The sequence below is a fragment of the Erpetoichthys calabaricus genome, chromosome 10 (assembly GCF_900747795.2).
Source record: "Erpetoichthys calabaricus chromosome 10, fErpCal1.3, whole genome shotgun sequence".
In the NCBI taxonomy this organism is placed as follows: Eukaryota; Metazoa; Chordata; class Cladistia; order Polypteriformes; family Polypteridae; genus Erpetoichthys; species Erpetoichthys calabaricus.
In genome coordinates, this window is record NC_041403.2 from 147,907,060 (window position 1) to 147,925,929 (window position 18,870).

At 38.8% G+C, this 18,870-nt stretch overlaps 1 protein-coding gene across 5 annotated transcripts in view; it reads left to right on the forward strand.

The window, feature by feature from the left end:
- The window catches only part of helz2a (helicase with zinc finger 2a), a 163,475-nt gene extending 153,065 nt beyond the window's left edge, over positions 1 to 10,410 (forward strand). For all 5 annotated transcript variants that reach the window (XM_028812073.2, XM_028812072.2, XM_028812071.2 and 2 more), the window contains one exon: positions 8,841 to 10,410. In XM_028812073.2, the coding sequence (XP_028667906.2) occupies positions 8,841 to 8,950 (110 nt within the window). In that variant the 3' untranslated portion in view covers positions 8,951 to 10,410. The remainder of the gene's footprint in view (positions 1 to 8,840) is intronic.
- The last annotated feature ends 8,460 nt before the right edge of the window (positions 10,411 to 18,870 follow it).

Genomic DNA, 18,870 nt, shown 5'->3' on the forward strand with positions numbered 1-18,870 from the left:
TCACCTCTTGTTTTCCATAGTGGGTAGTCAGAATTATTGAATTTTGATGACCTGTGAGGGGTGTCCCCTTCGATGTCCGGAGCACGTGCCCCTTTAATAGCACAAACGCTACCATAGCATGTACATACCACAAACACTATTATCATACTTCTATGACCCAGGGAATGGAAGGTCTCCCAAGGTGTCTAGAGCGTGCGCCCCTTAACTTTCATAAATGGCACCCCTCAGATGACAGTACCCTAGGCGGTCTCAATTTTGTCTAATAGATTGGCCAGCTCTGTCCAGGGATATTCTAATGCTTGTCTGAGGCCTGCATGGTGAATTCCCATAAACCTGAAAACCAGTAGGTGGCAGTACAGCTGAGGCCTGGTACTGGAAATGCCTAAAGCACCCTTTACACAATCTCAAATTGAAATATTTTAGGACAGTGAGTGGGTATCATTAATTACAATGAAATGGCAGTTCCTATACAAATAAAACATATCTCTTGGACATCCATTATGAGATCTCAAAAACATACCTGTACCTTCAAAGCCCTTTAAATGCCTAATGGAAATCTACAGAGTAGAGAAGTAGCATTTGTGAGAGGAATGGAGAGTGGGTTACGTGGCAAATAAAAGATGAATTACGTCAGAGAAATCAGACTTCCATACACTGTATCATGGAAGAATGGAGAGTTTGATGAGTTCAGGACAAGTCTTTAACAATTGATTCACTGACACTTTCCACAAAAATCGAATGTCAGCCCATCTGGTGTTAAGGGAAGAATGAAGTAAGGAAATTCAAACATGAACTTGAACTTGGAAATGCTGGAGAACAAAATTGTCAGGGAGAAGGAAATGTCAAAACCAGATTTCAATGAAAGCATTTAGGAACAAAGTCTTCAGAGAAAAGGATATCAAGACCGAAACAAGCTGAAAGTGGTTTATCCAATATGGCAGACTTTGATGTTTTATGCCGTAAGGCCCAATGACGGCACACACCATGTCAAACTCAGGTCACACGGCGACAATGGGAAAATGTGTCTTGACAACTCAGAGAAAAAATGGCTGTGCTCTGTAAAGCAATGCCGTTGAACAAAATATAATAAAATAAATGGCTCATCAACATAACAGAATTGATGAAGGTACAGTAATCCCTCCTCCATCGCGGGGGTTGCGTTCCAGAGCCACCCGCGAAATAAGAAAATCTGCGATGTAGAAACCATATGTTTATATGGTTATTTTTATATATTTTAAGTCCTTATAATCTCTCCCACATGGTTTATAAATATTCCCTGTACAGTTATACAGCATAAACCCTTTATATTCTCTTGGTTATTAGGTAAGATTCGTTGAAATTATGTATGTAAACACAGTTTATATACTACTCACAAACATACGTATCGTATATCATTGAGGAGTTTTATTTAATACGTAATACAGTTTAAAACATATTATAATTGAGTAGGTAATATAAAAATATGTGAAAAATCTATAACATGTAAATGCTGTACATAAAACCAAAATCTTATTTTAAAGATACTGTAGAGCGTCTCCGATATCACATTTGTTACAGCCATTACGATAGACAGGCCACCAGCAATAAATACCAACAATGCCAGGAAAAAATTGTATAAAATGTGTGCACAGTTACAATAAATGTACATACATGTACTAAGTACGCAGAAAAATAGTTTTGGGTACTCACCAACTTGTCAGATAACGATGACATTTACTGCACTGTCACAGCTGTTCTAAAGGAGCCTCTTCAGGCAACTGTGTAGCACCGCCGTCGTCTTCTTCCACTGAAGGCGTACTAGGCAGTGTTTTGCGTGTAAGGAACATCGTGATGGGCAGTTGCTGGCGCTGCTTTTTCATTTGTGTAAAGAGGTTCCTATACACTTCCATGGCGCCGTCAAGAGCATTTTTAAATTGCAAAGAACGAATCATTTGCGGGTCCCATTCTTCAACTGACGTCTGGAGATCTTTTACCATTCGTAGAATGGTCGCGAGACGCTCGAGAGTTAGCACAGCACCCAGGAGCTTAACCGCGTGTTCTGATTGGGTAGCTTCTCAGCCATCCGCCAATAGCGTCCCTTGTTTGAATTCAAATGCGTCCCTTGTTTGAATTCAAATGGGCAAATCAACTGAGGAAGCACAAGTACTGTAGACCGCAGACATCCGCGAAGCAGTGAAAAATCTGCGATATATATTCACATATACTTACATTTAAAATCCGCGATGGAGTGAAGCCGCGAAAGATGAAGCGCAATATAGCGAGGGATCACTGTACAACTAAAAACTTCAGGATTAAGAACTTTAGGAAGAAATACTAAAAAGCAAACATACATTTTTTGAGTTGGAGAAAATTATAACATAACTAGCAAAATACCCGCGCTTCGCAGCGGAGAAGTAGTGTGTTAAAGAGGTTATGAAAAAGAAAGGAAACATTTTAAAAATAACGTAACATGATTGTCAATGTAATTGTGTTGTCATTGTTATAACTGTTGCTGTCTTTTTATATATATATATATATATATATATATATATATATATATATATTATATATATAATATACACACACACATAAACATTTATATACATATACATATATATACATATCTACATATACACATCTACATATATATACACACATACATAAACACACACATAAGACTTACTGAGTGAAACGGGCTTTCATTGACAATCATGTTACGTTATTTTTAAAATGTTTCCTTTTTTTTTCATAACCTCTTTAACACACTACTTCTCCGCTGCGAAGCGCGGGTATTTTGCTAGTATATATATATATATATATATATATATATATACATATACACACATACATGCAGTTTTAATAACACAGAAATCAATATAAACATTAACATCATTATCATATGAGAATATGAAGTAATATATAAGAAGCACATTTCATATAAATATAAATTATTAAACAGTAAAATCTTCTTCTGTAATTTGCTACCGTGGCAATTTGTGTGTCTGTCCAGGATTTTAAATGACCTGTAGCTCACAAACCGTTGCACCTATACACTTGAAATGTGGTACACATATAGTACGTCACGTCTACTATCCGCTTTATGGGTGATGATTGTTTTAGTCTTTTTATCTTTATTTTATTTTATTGTACAATCAACTCCTATCTGCGCACAGCAGGGCAGCCGTGGGCGGATGCGTATGGTGTATTCACTCGATGTTATCGTGCATTGCGCTATCAGTGGTATTTTGATAAAAGAATTTGAACAACATATAAGAAGCGTATAAATTATTAAACAGTAAAACATTAACATTTAAGAAGTAAAGTTACATTAAGTACTACTGCAGTGCCTTCGGGTATACCTCATTTTTTGTTTGCCCATTACATGCTTAAATGTATACATTTTTTGGTGCACCTACCCGAGAACACGCGACATATAACCGAGCGTGGGAGGAGCATGGATTTTAAACACGCGTTGAGTTGATCTGCTGGTCTCCCTCGTGAAATAACTGGTAATGTTTGACTAAAATCTACAGCGAGTAAAACGACATTACCTCCTATTTTTTTTTTTTACGATCTCTGAGATGTTGCTTTTTTCAGTTCAAGGCTTCATAAGCTCTTTTATGTTGTATGGTGTACTTATCCCAAATCATCATCTTTGAATGTTGCAAGACTTTCGCCTTGTATGTAGATCGGGGTAATTACATTCATTGCATTCCTAGTCTGAATCACAATCTGATTGTATGGGTGGTTACCTGGCACTGTAGGGTTGCCACCCGTCCTTTAAAATACGGAATCGTGCCGCGTTTGAGAATTAAATTGCGCGTCCCGTTTTGAATCAATACTGGACGGGATTTATCCCGTATTTTTTTTATCATTTTTTTTTTAAAGCAGCGTCTCATGCAAATCATCCCACACGCATTTTATGAAGATGCCTCCTTTTCTACTTTTGATTGGGTAATACTTGATGTCATCGTTAGTTTGATTGGTGTTTTTAACTGTCCAGTGAGGAGGGCGTGTCTTTTAAGTACAGTCTGCAAAGTGTTGGCACTGAGATGTGGCGTCAGCGCCATACTTGAAGCCCCTAACGTTGCGGTCAGCAAGTCGGCTAACATCCGCCATGTGCCGTCTTTCAGTTGCGAGAAGCAGATCATAGAATGGTTGAAACTGTTGCCCCTAACGTTGCGCCACGGCGTGTGGTTCGTTTATACCTCGTGTGTTCTCATTAAAGTTTTATCTTGCGAATATGTTATTGCAATCCGCAGCGGGAGCGTTTCTATAAACTTAATTTAAACTTACGTTTTACACCGTGGTTTCTTTCCCTTATGAACATGCTTGTATGCTTAACTCGCTCCGTTCTCAATTGTTTAATTAATTTTTTGCTGTTAGCTGTTCGCGGCTCTTCCTCCATTTCCCCCTACTTCGTTCTTTTATCTCACGAATATGTTATTGCAATCCTTAACGGGAGCGTTTCAATAAACTGATTGAAATTAGTTTTGCATTTACCTTTTTAGTAAAAGGCAAGCTTTTAAGCCTGAGAAATCAGCCCGTAAATGCACACGTTTAATTGCACATGTGTTAATATGTATGGTTACACAGTATTAAAAGACAGTGAACAACGTCAGTTACCTTTGTTCCCGCGTTTGATAAAAGGTGAGCTTTTAAGCCTGAGAAATCACCCCGTAAATGCACACGTTTAATTGCACATGTGTTAATATGTATGCTTACACAGTATTAAAAGACAGTCAAAAATTAACGTCATTTACCTTCGTTCCCGCGTGTGACTCGTGCTGTAAATCTCTTCCTTGTTTTTAGTTCACGTGATTACGTAGGAGGCGTGATGACGCGATACGTGACTCCGCCTCCTCCATTACAGTGTATGGACAAAAAATATGTTCCAGTTATGACCATTACGCTTTGAATTTCTAAATGAAACCTGCCTAACTTTTGTAAGTAAGCTGTAAGGAATGAGCCTGCCAAATTTCAGCCTTCCACCTACACGGGAAGTTGGAGAATTAGTGATGAGTGAGTCAGTGAGTCAGTCAGTCAGTGAGGGCTTTGCCTTTTATTAGTATAGATGCACTTAATTGTAACAACTTTAAAGGATTAAGGATAGGATTACCATGGCCTATCAGGAAACAATATCCTTATTTGCATCATGTGGCAGCAGATTCAACTACAAGTTATTAATGAACTAACCTGTGACACTCCAGGTGTCTAACTGCTACATATTGTATACAGTGGATTCAGAAAGTTCTCAGACCCTGTCGCTTTTTACATATTTTATTATGTTTCAGCCTTATGCAAAAATTGTTTAAATTCAGACAAGACTAAAATTATGGAGGTTCCCCATACTTTATCCCACCTCCTGCTGTAAAACTAAATCGCTCATGTCAGTAACTTTTTACAGACTAGGCATTGACATCTCAGTTAAGATTACGTAGCCTTTTTTCCTTCTATAAAAAGTCTGTGAAAAATAACCCCAGGTTCAACTAGTACTGTGTGAATTGCCATATCAATGAAATTATAAATGAATTCCCTTATGCACCTCCTGATGTAAAACTGATCCCCTCCGGTAACCCATAGGAAAATGTTTCTTCTCGAAGGTTGATCTTTGACAGCTTGTGAGATTTCACAGGAATTCTCATGTATGTTTCATTTAAGAATCAACTTTGTCACGGATGTTGCTCTTGGAATTCATTAAGAGAAACAAAAGGGAGACGTGAGACACCACTGAGGTAAAAGGAGTCAAAACTAAAAATTTGTTTTGAAAAACAGGTTATATTCTGTGAGATCGCTCTCTAGTCTTGTTTTAATCTCTTCATATTTTTTATTGGACTGATGCCTTTATCCAGGTGACTTACAGGCAGGTGAAGTAACTTGCTCATGGTCTAATAGTGGTGTTAGCAGTGGGATTTAAACACATCAACAACAACATTTATTTCTATAGCACATTTTCATACAAATAATGGAGCTCAAAGTGCTTTACAGGATGAAGAAAGAGAAAAAATAAAAAAATAAAATTAGGCAATACTAATTAACATAGAATAAAAGTAAGGTCTAATAGCCAGGGAGGACAGCTGGAGAAAACAACAAAATCTGCAGGCCACGAGACCACCCAGCCCCCTCAAGGCATTCAACTTAACATAAATGACCTCAATCAGTCCTCATTGTATTCAGGGTTCACATGGAAGAACCTGATGATGACATAACCTCAGGGTTTGAAGTTCTAATCCTTACCCACTATGCCACAACGCCTGCCTTTTCTTTCAGAATAAGTATGACTTAACTGGAGCAGAGTAACATAAATTAGAGCTTCTTCTTCTTCTTTTGGCTGCTCCCATTAGGGGTTGCCACAGCGGATCATCTTCCTCCATATCTTTCTGTCCTCTGCATCTTGTTCTGTTACACCCATCACCTGCATGTCCTCTCTCACCACATCCATAAACCTTCACCTTAGGCCTTCCTCTTTTTCTCTTCCCTGGCAGCTCTATCCTTAGCATCCTTCTCCCAATATACCCATTGTCTCTCCTCTGCACATGTCCAAACCAACGCAATCTCGCCTCTCTGACTTTGTCTCCCAACCGTCCAACTTGAGCTGACCCTCTAATGAACTCATTTCTAATCCTATCCATCCTCATCACACCCAATGCAAATCTTAGCATCTTTAACTCTGCTACCTCCAGCTCTATTTCCTGCTTTCTGGTCAATGTCACCATCTCCAACCCATATAACATAGCTGGTCTCACTACCATCCTGTAGACCTTCTCTTTTCACTCTTGCTGATACCTGTGTGTCACAAATTACTCCTAACACTCTTCTCCACCCATTCCACCCTGCCTGCACTCTCTTTTTCACCTCTCTTCCACAATCCCCATTACTCTGCAACTAACGATATTATTCAGAAGAAAGGGCTACAGCTTTGTAATCATAGTAAAGTGTTTTATTACTCCCTTCCACACATTTCACCCCATATTACTGAACACACAATGCACATACTTTAAAATTGCAAAATAAAAATGTCAAGAATTTACTCAGAATATATGAGCCTATCGTGTGATTTTGCTGAGATTCTTGCTGAAATTCATGAGGAGACCCTTATGAGAATCCCAGGGTATTTGGAGAAATTGGAAAAGCAGGAGACAAAAGACATTTCATTCTGATGTCATTGTTGTCCAGAAGAAACCAAAAGGGAATAGATAGATAGATAGATAGATAGATAGATAGATAGATAGATAGATAGATAGATAGATAGATAGATAGATAGATAGATAGATAGATAGATAGATAGATAGATAGATAGATAGATAGATAGATAGATAGATAGATAGATAGATAGATAGATAGATAGATAGATAGATAGATACTTTATTAATCCCAATGGGAAATTCACATTCTTCAGCAGCAGCATACTGATACAATAAATAATATTAAATTAAAGAATGATAATAATGCAGGTGAAAAACAGACAATAACTATGTATAATGTTAAATGTTAACGTTTACCCCCCCGGATGGAATTAAAGAGTCGCATAGTTTGGGGGAGGAACGATCTCCTCAATCTGTCAGTGGAGCAGGACAGTGACAGCAGTCTGTCGCTGAAGCTGCTCCTCTGTCTGGAGATGATACTATTTAGTGGATGCAGTGGATTCTCCATAATTGACAGGAGCCTGCTCAGCGCCCTTCACTCTGCCACAGATGTTAAACTGTCCAGCTCCATGCCAACAATAGAGCTTGCCTTCACCCCCAGTATGTTCAGGCGTGAGGCGTCTTTCCTCTTAATGCTGCCTCCCCAGCACACCACTGCGAAGAAGAGGGCGCTCGCCACAACCGTCTGATAGAACATCTGCAGCATCTTATTGCAGATGTTGAAGGACGCCAGCCTTCTAAGGAAGTATAGCCGGCTCTGTCCTTTCTTGCACAGCGCATCAGTATTGGCAGTCCAGTCTAATTTATCATCCAGCTGCACTCCCAGATATTTATAGGTCTGCACCATCTGCACACAGTCACCTTTGATGATCACGGGGTCCATGAGGGGTCTGGGCCTCCTAAAATCCACCACCAGCTCCTTGGTTTTGCTGGTGTTCAGGTGTAGGTGGTTTGAGTCGCACCATTTAACAAAGTCATTGATTAGGTCCCTATACTCCTCCTCCAGCCCATTTCTGATGCAGCCCACGATAGCAGTGTCATCAGCGAACTTTTGCACGTGGCAGGACTCCGAGTTGTATTGGAAGTCTGATGTATATAGGCTGAACAGGACCGGAGAAAGTATAGTCCCCTGTGGCGCTCCTGTGTTGCTGACCACAATGTCAGACGTGCAGTTCCCAAGACGCACATACTGAGGTCTGTCTTTAAGATAGTCCACGATCCATGCCACTAGGTATGAATCTAATCCCATCTCTGTCAGCTTGTCAGAATGAATGAATCAGATCTCTCTTTTTGAGTTTTCCTTCCAATGGGTCGGCCTTTAGACTGTTTGCTGTCCCAGTGGGAGTCGCGACCTAACATCCCATCAGTGGTCGGTTGCTGCCTGAATCCTTCCATAAACTCCTTTGCAACAGTGTTTTGAAATAAGTTGAGTTCGGAAAAATGAATAAATGAACTGCTTTTTGTATACTGATTTGTATGCTTATGATGGCTTTATTGCCTTTCTCTGCATGCATTATGATTGCTAGTGTATCATGACTGCAATTCCTCTTTACGTTTATTAAATTTGATATTTGGAATGTTAATGAGTTCTGTTATATACAATTTGACAAATGAAACTTGAGCCCAAACAATTTATTTTAATGAACATTTTACATTTTAACCTGCTGTACTTTTCCATACTGCAAATGTTTTAACTGTTGCCTTTATTTTCTCAAGGGAACCGGATTTTGTTGAATTGTAACAGCCTTTGGAAGAGACTGCTGGAGCATTATATGAAGATGAACTCTGTAGTAGGTCCAAAGGAATTTAGTGTCCTGCCGCGTTGACAACAGAGGAAACAATAGAAGAAATGAAAAATGTCTAGCACAAAACTGTCAATATATCCTTGAAACCAAGGAAATCTGGGACCAATTTTTAAGAATGTTTGTTTTGCTGATCATCTGCAGTTGGTGGCCTTAGAGGCACTTTTCTATTTTTTTCAGAGGCCTGGTGTATGTTGGTGAGATGAATATTGAAAAAACTGCTTTCTTATTTGTTGTGAAAATATTGCTTTTATGTAATTTTGCATCCATTGTACAAAGCATGAACCAAGGGATCTTTCGAATGTAATTTTTAAGAATGAAAATGTGCAAAAGTTTCCTCAGAACCCATCAGACTCAGATACTTACAGTTCAATCGCTCCAGTCCTCAAACCATCACACCGATGACGTAATTCACAAAACTTCTCTGTGGCAACCAAAGAGACGGCTACTGTGTCACAAAATAGCGGCGACCAAAAGCAAACAAATTTAATGAAAAACTGTTTCAAGAATATGCAAATGAAAAAAAATAAACAAAAGAAGAAAAAACAAAATAAGAAAAACATGAGCCTGAGAAGAAATCGTAACCATTGATTACCAACTCTTGCACAGACAGGATGACTTTGGACCAAATCAAACTCATCACAGATCGCTATGACTGAGTCACTGTGGATGTCGCACTACAGGACTGGTAGTCACATGCATGCACCACGACTGTTTACAGCTCACTAAGATGGTGTAAATGAAGGCTACAACTGAGAATTGCCGGAAAAGTCATGAGGGGTGGCAACGTCTTACTGAAATATGCATGAGAAAAAAATCAAATGCAACAAATTAGGTGAATCATCGCCAGCTTCAGACTAAAACGATCTCAATTGCAATAAACCAAAATTAGGTGTTTCCTCCTATTGGAGATCAATGTAAGTGACCAAATGTACTCCTTTTTGTTTAGTGTGTTATTTTACACCGATAAGTGGATAATTTGACAAGCGAGCAGTCAATTATTTATTTGTGCTTATCGCTGTTGGATAATTTCAGTTGCTGGTTGTGTGTTACTGAAGGGGTAACAAATAAGTGACAGTCATATGGTAGTTCTGGTCTCGTGATCAGAGATGATTCCTGACCTGATCCCAATGGAGGTAATCCCCTGTTCTCCCCAACTGCCTCAATGCAGAAGTGGGTTTGTAAAGCAGATCAGCATGGAATCACCACAGCTGTATTTCTACAAAAGTGTTCAGACCAGGGCATTGTTTAAATTCATACCAAATTAGCCAGGTTGTAAATTAAAATGTAATGTTTTGCTAATTTAATAACTTTTTACTTTTAAACCAGGTAAATTAATTTAAACCTTAATGAGGAAAGCACTTTTGGGACAACATACTTTTATATTTTTTAAGTAGTTGTTTTCTAATTGACGAGGAAATATGAAATGAAAAAAGACTACTGATGATTTCTTTGTCTATTTTTATTAAATTGCTTTCATAACCCTTTGATTGTTTTTTGTGGTTTGTCAGGCTGCAAGGCTGCCTTCTCCTTGTGAACAGTATTTGTCACTCTTTACTGACCCAGTATTCTACCAGTTGGGCAGAAAATGTAACTTCCACAAAGACATTGATGGTCTGGGTTTCAGTCCCAGTCTCCGTGATTAGATTATTATGGGATCCTCTTTCCAGCCTGTTACTTTTGAAAGTTTCTGCCAATAAAGAGTGAGAAAGGCACATATAGATAGATAGATAGATAGATAGATAGATAGATAGATAGATAGATAGATAGATAGATAGATAGATAGATAGATAGATAGATAGATAGATAGATAGATAGATAGATAGATAGATAGATAGATAGATACTATACAGTCCCAATAAAAACATTTTCACATTTTATTATTATACAGCATTGAATGTCAGCAGATTGAATTTGGCTATTTAACACTAATACAGTCATATGAAAAGTTTGGGAACCCCTCTCAGCCTGCATAATAATTGACTTTATTTTCAACAAAAAAGATAACAGTGGTATGTCTTTCATTTCCTAGGAACATCTGACTACTGGGGTGTTTTCCGAACAAAGATATTTAGTGAAGCAGTATTTAGTTGTATGAAATTAAATCAAATGTGAAAACTGGCTGTGCACAAATGTGGGTCCCCTTGTCATGTTGCTGATTTGAATGCCTGTCACTGCTCAATGCTGATTACTTACAACACCAAATTGGTTGGATTAGCTCGTTAAGCCTTGAACTTCATAGACAGGTGTGTCCAGTCATGAGATATAAAGGTATTTAAGGTGGTCAATTACAAGTTGTGCTTCCCTTTGACTCTCCTCTGAAGAGTGACAGCATGGGATCCTCAAAGCAACTCTCCAAAGATCTGAAAACAAAGATTGTTCAGTCTCATGGTTTAGGGGAAGGCTCCAAAAAGCTATCTCAGAGGTTTAAACTGTCAGTTTTAACTGTAAGGAATGGAATCAGGAAATGGAAGGCCACCGGCACAGTTGCTGTTAAATCCAGCAGGTCTGGCAGGCCAAGAAAAATACAGGAGCAGCATATCTGCAGGATTGTGAGAATGGTTACAGACAACCCACAGATCATCTTAAAGACCTGCAAGAACATCTTGCTGCAGATGGTGTATCTGTACATCGTTCTACAATTCAGAACAATTTGCACAAAGAACATCTGTATGGCAGGGTGATGAGAAAGAAGCCCTTTCTGCACTCACACCACAAACAGAGTCTCTTGTTGTATGCCAATGCTCATTTAGACAAGCCAGATTCATTTTGGAACAAAGTGCTTTGGACTGATGAGACAAAAATTGAGTTATTTGGTCATAACAAAAAGCGCTTTGCATGGCGGAAGAAGAGCACCGCATTCCAAGAAAAACACCTGCTACCTACTGTCAAATTTGGTGGAGGTTCCATCATGCTGTGGGGCTGTGTGGCTAGTTCAGGGACTGGGGCCTTTGTTAAAGTTGAGGGTCAGATGAATTCAACCCAATATCAAGAAATTCTTCAGGATAATGTTCAAGCATCAGTCAGAAAGTTGAAGTTACGCAGGGGTTGGATATTTCAACAAGACAACGACCCAAAACACAGTTGGAAATCTACAAAGGCATTCATGCAGAGGGAGAAGTACAATGTTCTGGAATGGCCGTCACAGTCCCCTGACTTGAATATCATTGATAATCTATGGGATGATTTGAAGCAGGCTGTCCATGCTCGGCAGCCATCAAATTTAACTGAACTGGAGAGATTTTGTATGGAAGAATGGACAAAAATACCTCCATCCAGAATCCAGACACTCATCAAAGGCTATAGGAGGCGTCTAGAGGCTGTTATATTTACAAAAGGAGGCTCAACTAAGTATTGATGTCATATCTCTGTTGGGGTGCCCAAATTTATGCACCTGTCTAATTTTGTTATGATGCATATTGCATACTTTCTGTTAATCCAATAAACTTAATGTCACTGCTGAAATACTACTGTGTCCATAAGGCATGTCGTATATTAAAAGGAAGTTGCTACTTTGAAAGCTCAGCCAATGAGAAACAAAAATCCAAAGAAATAAGAGGGGCTCCCAAACTTTATCATATGACTGTATATTATAAGTATGCTGTAAAAACAGGATACACCTAGACTGATGGTTTTTTTTTTAATTAATTTTGGCTTACACTGCAAAATAAAAACAGCTGAAAGAAGCTCATGTCTTAGTGGGGTCTTTGATGATGGTCTTCCTTCCAAAGAGCCAGACCCATGATGGCTTTCTACAGGTGTGGAGTGAAGTTATTTAATTTGATTTGCCTATGCCTTTGCAAATGTTTGATTTCTTAAAATATCAACTTCATGCCAGAATCAGAAATAATTGATCTAAATCTTTTTTGTTATGCCTGTGAAGAAATCAAGCCACACCAGTAAAAAGAATATACTGTAATTTTGTGCTTAGGAGATAAAGTCTTTTGCATTAGGCAAAAGGTGAAACAATCAAAGAAAAAAAACAAGCAAACTTTTACAAATTGGGGGACCAACAAAGTCCTAAATATGGTCTAAAGCCATTTCCCATATCAGATCAAAGACTATTTGTCACATACATTAAATACAGTACAATATGCAGTGAAATACTTAGTTGCTGAACTTCTTATGACTGCTCTTTGAAACTAATATAAAGGGACAATAACAATACTTACCGTAATAAATTCAAAATTCATAAACAAAAAACAAAAAAAATCATGCTACTTAGTATTTTATTCCATGTGTCTATAATTCTTTGCATGAAGGAAAACTAATATTTCCAGCTATTGTGCTTTTGTTAAAGAATTTATTTTTAGGTACCTGCTGGGATCCACTCTACTAAATCTTTTCAGAGTTTTAAACACTTCAATCGTGTCACCTCTAAATTATTTTTGCTAAAACTGAAATGGTTCAACTCCTTCAGTCTGTTCTCATAGCTCATACCTCTCAGTCCAGTCCTGGAATCAGCCTAGTCATTCTTTTCTGGACTTTCTCTTGTGCTGTTATGTCTTTTTGGTAGCCAAGGAACCAAAATTGCACACAGTATGCCAGGTGAGGCCTTACTAATGACTTATAAAATTTAAGCATAATTTCCCTTGACTTGTACTCCATACATCAGGATATATAACATAACATTCTGTCAGCCTTTTCAATTGCTTCTGTGCACTGTCTTGTTGTAGACAGAGAAGAGTCCACTGTAACTACCAGCTCCTCTTTATATGGGGTACTCTCAAATTTCAGATCTCTTATTGCGTATTCAAATATTATATTTCTACTTCCCAAGTGTAATACTTTACATTTACTTACATTAAAGTATCTATCTATCTATCTATCTATCTATCTATCTATCTATCTATCTATCTATCTATCTATCTATCTATCTATCTATCTATCTACAGTTAGGTCCATAAATATTTGGACAGAGACAACTTTTTTCTAATTTTGGTTCTGCACATTACCACAATGAATTTTAAATGAAACAACTCCGATGCAGTTGAAGTGCAGACTTTCAGCTTTAATTCAGTGGGGTGAACAAAACGATTGCATAAAAATGTGAGGCAACTAAAGCATTTTCTGAACACAATCCCTTCATTTCAGGGGCTCAAAAGTAATTGGACAATTGACTCAAAGGCTATTTCATGTGCAGGTGTGGTCAAGTCAGTCGTTATGTCATTATCAATCAAGCAGATAAAAGGCCTGGAGTTGATTTGAGGTGTGGTGATTGCAAGTGGAAGATTTTACTGTGAACAGACAACATGCGGTCAAAGGAGCTCTCCATGCAGGTGAAAGAAGCCATCCTTAAGCTGCGAAAGCAGAAAAAACCCATCCGAGAAATTGGCAAAATCTACAGTTTGGTACATCCTGAGAAAGAAAGCAAGCACTGGTGAACTCAGCAACGCAAAAAGAACTGGACGTCCACAGAAGACAACAGTTGTGGATGATCGCAGAATCATTTCCATGGTGAAGGGAAACCTCTTCACAACAGCCAACCAAGTGAACAACACTCTCCAGGGGGTAGGCGTATCGATATCCAAGTCTACCATAGAGAGAAGACTGCATGAAAGTAAATACGGAGGATGCACTGCAAGGTGCAAGCCACTCATAAGCCTCAAGAATAGAAAGGCTAGATTGGACTTTGCTAAAGAACATCTAAAAAAGCCAGCACAGTTCTGGAAAAACATTCTTTGGACAGATGAAACCAAGATCAACCTCTACCAGAATGATGGCAAGAAAAAAGTATGGAGAAAGCGTGGAACAACTCATTACCCAAAGCATAACCCATCATCTGTAAAACACGGTGGAGGCAGTGTGATGACTTGGGCGTGCATGGCTGCCAGTGGCACTGGGACACTAGTGTTTATTGATGATGTGACACAGGACAGAAGCAGCCGAATGAATTCTGAGGTGTTCAGAGACATACTGTCTGCTCAAATCCAGCTAAATGCAGTCAAATTGATTGGGCGGCGTTTCATGATACAGATGGACAATGACCTAAAACATACAGCCAAAGCAACCCAGGAGTTTATTAAAGCAAAGAAGTGGAAAATTCTTGAATGGCCAAGTCAGTCACCTGATCTTAACCCAATTGAGCAGGCATTTCACTTGTTGAAGACTAAACTTCAGACAGAAAGGCCCACAAACAAACAGCAACTGAAAGCCGCTGCAGTAAAGGCCTGGCAGAGCATTAAAAAGGAGGAAACCCAGCATCTGGTGATGTCCAGGAGTTCAAGACTTCAGCAAAGGGTTTTCAACCAAGTATTAGAAATGAACATTTTAAATGCTTTAGTTGCCTCACATTTTTATGCAATCGTTTTGTTCACTCCACTGAATTAAAGCTGAAAGCCTGCACTTCAATTGCATCTGAGTTGTTTCATTTAAAATTCATTATGGTAATGTACAGAACCAAAATTAGAAAAATGTTGTCTCTGTCCAAATATTTATGGACCTAACTCCAGCTATCTATCTATCTATCAAATGCCATCTGTCCAGACCACATTGTTCCAGAAGTCCTGGCTTTTGCCAAGCTGTCCATGAGCAAACTTTAGTCTTGCCTTGATGTCCCTTCTGGTCAGCAAAGATTTCCTCCTGGCACACTTCTTTCTAATGGTTGAATCCTGCACTTTGACATCAACATTAGCAAGAGCTACATGTAAGTCTCATGAAGAAATTCTGGAGATCTCAGAGATTTCTTTCACCAAATTGCATTCTATACTCTCTAATGTGGTGCTCACTAACTACTCAAATCATTCTTTATGCAACTATCAGTTGCGGCAAGAATAATTACAAGAACAAGAAAATACTAACGCCTAACCCCAGTTCTTGAGATCTTACAATGGCTCCTGGTTAAGTTTAGGACAGATTTAAAAATCTTGCTTTTAACATATAAAGAATTAAATGGCCAAGGCCCTGCTTACGTATCTGAACTTATCATTACTTACAAACCAGAGCGCACATTAAGATCTCAAAGATGCCAGGATTAATATAATAACAGTAGGAGGTTGAGCTTTTAGTTGCAGGGCCCTGAAGCTGTGGAATGGTCTGCCTGCTTCTATAAGAGGTGAACCTTCAGTCTCAGCTTTTAAATCCATGCTTAAGACTCACTACTTCAGTTTAGCATACCCTGAGTAGAGCTGCTGTGCATACTGCATCTCTGTTGTTAGTTATTAGTACTAAAATATAAAACATATGTAAACTGTTACTAACCCTCCCCTGTTCTGTTTCTCTTCTTGGTTTCCTCACGTGGCATTTGGTGCCACTCCTTTACTGCCAGGTTGTTTGCCTGCCAGGAAAAGTCATCTCAGTTAAAAGAACACTGAAATCAGAAGGGTCCTTTCATCAGATTGGCCGACCCAGCACTGACTCAGCTGTACAATGGCCAATAAGGGAGTCGGCTTGTTGCCTGAGGTCTCCAGAACTCTACCTGTGTCTGGTTTGTCGGACTTCTCTTCTACAATCAGGCAGTGGTTCTACAATTAGCTGATGGACAGAGAGTGTTGTTTTTGATTTATGTTAATTAGTTTCTACTTTGTTTTGATATTTTTTAACAAATTTGCATCCTCACATGTGATAGTTCTGTATTTAGTGAATGGTATAATCTATTCTTGCATTTTACCTTGTAATTGTACTGTTGGATTGGCCATCTACTTTAGTGAGGAGGATCACTTGTGTTCTGTTTTGTGTGTCATATTTACTCCCATTGTTTGACTCTCATTGCAACCGCAGCCTACCCGGAAGGGGGTCTCTCTCTGAATTTCCTTTCCAAAGATTATTTCCTTTTTTTTCTCACTACACAGTATTTTTTGGCAGTTTTTCTTGTTTTCTTAGGTAATGAAGGTTGGGGTTTATCAAAAAACTGGGTGACCTGGGTCTCTAAAAGAAATAAATTGTTGTTGTTGTTGCTAAACTTGCTGGAGTGTCCTGTCCCAGATAAATTAGAAGTTGTTTGAAACTTTCTCCATTTGTAGATAATCTTACAGATAGTGGGATGGATGATTTCCCATATTTTGGGGATCTTTCTAACTCCCAGGCATTTTTTAAACTTCTTTCTGAAGGCCTCAGAGAGCTCTTTTGATCTGGGCACCTCAATAAGACACACTTCAACAACAAAGAGCAAACCACACTAAATCTCTGAGGTTTAAATGACAAAAGGATCAGAGGAGGTCCTCTCTAATGATGTTGTAATCATTTACAACTCATCTTGCACACACGATCCATCGAAAAAATGTCATTCAATTATATCCTGGTTGTCACATTGATACTGTTCTTGTCATTCCTCCAGGCTGCCCAAGTGGTGGGGTTAGTTTCACTGCTGTTCTCTTTTTCTTTATCCAAAATAATTTATTTATTTATTTATTTTTTGCTCATACGCTTTGAGTGGGGGATTCATGGGATTTGGATTTAAGGGGTTGGGATGAGACTGGGGAGAGAGACGCCAACACTCTCTTTCTTAACTGGCTTGTGTTCACATTTATAGTGTATACATTTGCAATAATAATAAAAAAAAATCCCTTAGTGAAAAGCATTTCACGGCAAATAACAATTTCTTATCAGTTAGCCCAAGAGTCAATCAGGAACATTAGCTTTATACAAAGATACAAAAAGAGAGATAAAATCTGATCAGTGGAAGGTGGATATATAAATAAGGCTGTAAATCGATTCTTAAAGGTTGTAATTGTAATAATATCATTAAATGGTAATAAAATGTAAAGCTATGTCAAACTGGCAACAGAGGGGAATAAAATGGAAAGGTCTAGTTCCTCCACAACTATAAAAGAATGCAGAAAGCTCACTCACATTTACAACAAACAATAAAGATGGCAGGATGGACAATGGAAAAATGCTTCCTAATGCAAAACCATTCAGGTTAGTCAATGTGTTGCTGTAGTTTAGCCACAAGGTGGGGCTATGACATTATATTCTGCACTTATCAGCATTGCATTTTTAATTTGCTTGGTACCATTAACATCAAAGCATAGTCTTATATTGGTGTTTGAAACGTATTCTTGAATTTTTCTAAATGTCTCTTCAGATATCAACATATTTAAAGATAATATGTAAATCTTTGAAATATTTTAATGTTTACTCACTTACTTCAAACTAAAAATATAACCCCAGGTGATGTCACTTGCAGAAATTCTCCAATGATTCTGCACTTGAGGGTTTTATTGATAAGGGGGATGAGACAGAGGAGAGGAGTCAGGAGGAGGACTTTGTTTCTTGGTACAAAGAGAGTTATTTGCATCTTAACATCAGCAAAACCAAGGAACTGCTTATTGACTTTCACCACACCAAAAAGCGTCTAAGTCCGGCTACTATTCAAGGAGCGGATGTAGAGGTGGTCTATTCCTTGACACCAGGAGTCTTGGGGGTCAACATCAATGACAGGTTGGACTGGTCTCAGAACGAAAAGGAACTATATAAGAAAGGCCAGAGCAGGCTCTTTTTCCTTTGGAGACTTCCATCCATCCATCCATCCTATTCTGCTTATCTGAGATCGGGTCGCGGGGGCAGCAACTTGAGCAGAGATACCCAGACTTCCCTCTCCCCGGTCACTTCTACTAGCTCTTCCGTTCCCAGGCCAGCCGAGAGAGACATAGTCCCTCCAACGCGCCCTGGGTCTTCCCCGGGGCCTCCTCCCAGTTATACTTGCCCGGAACACCTTTGGAGACTGCGCTTCTTTAATGTGGTAGTGACATCCTTCACATTTTCTATAACTCTTTAATGGCCAGTGTCATTTTCTATGGTGTGGTGTGCTGGGCTGGTAACATCACTTCAAGAGAGGCCCACCTAATTAACAGGCTAATTAATAGGGCATGCTCAGTTATGAGATGCACTCTGGACCCCATGTAGATAGTAGCGAAGGAGATAATTAAAACAAAACTGAGTACAATGCTGCATATTCTCTCTGGTACACACTAACACTGAGGACTATTTCAACAACAAATCAT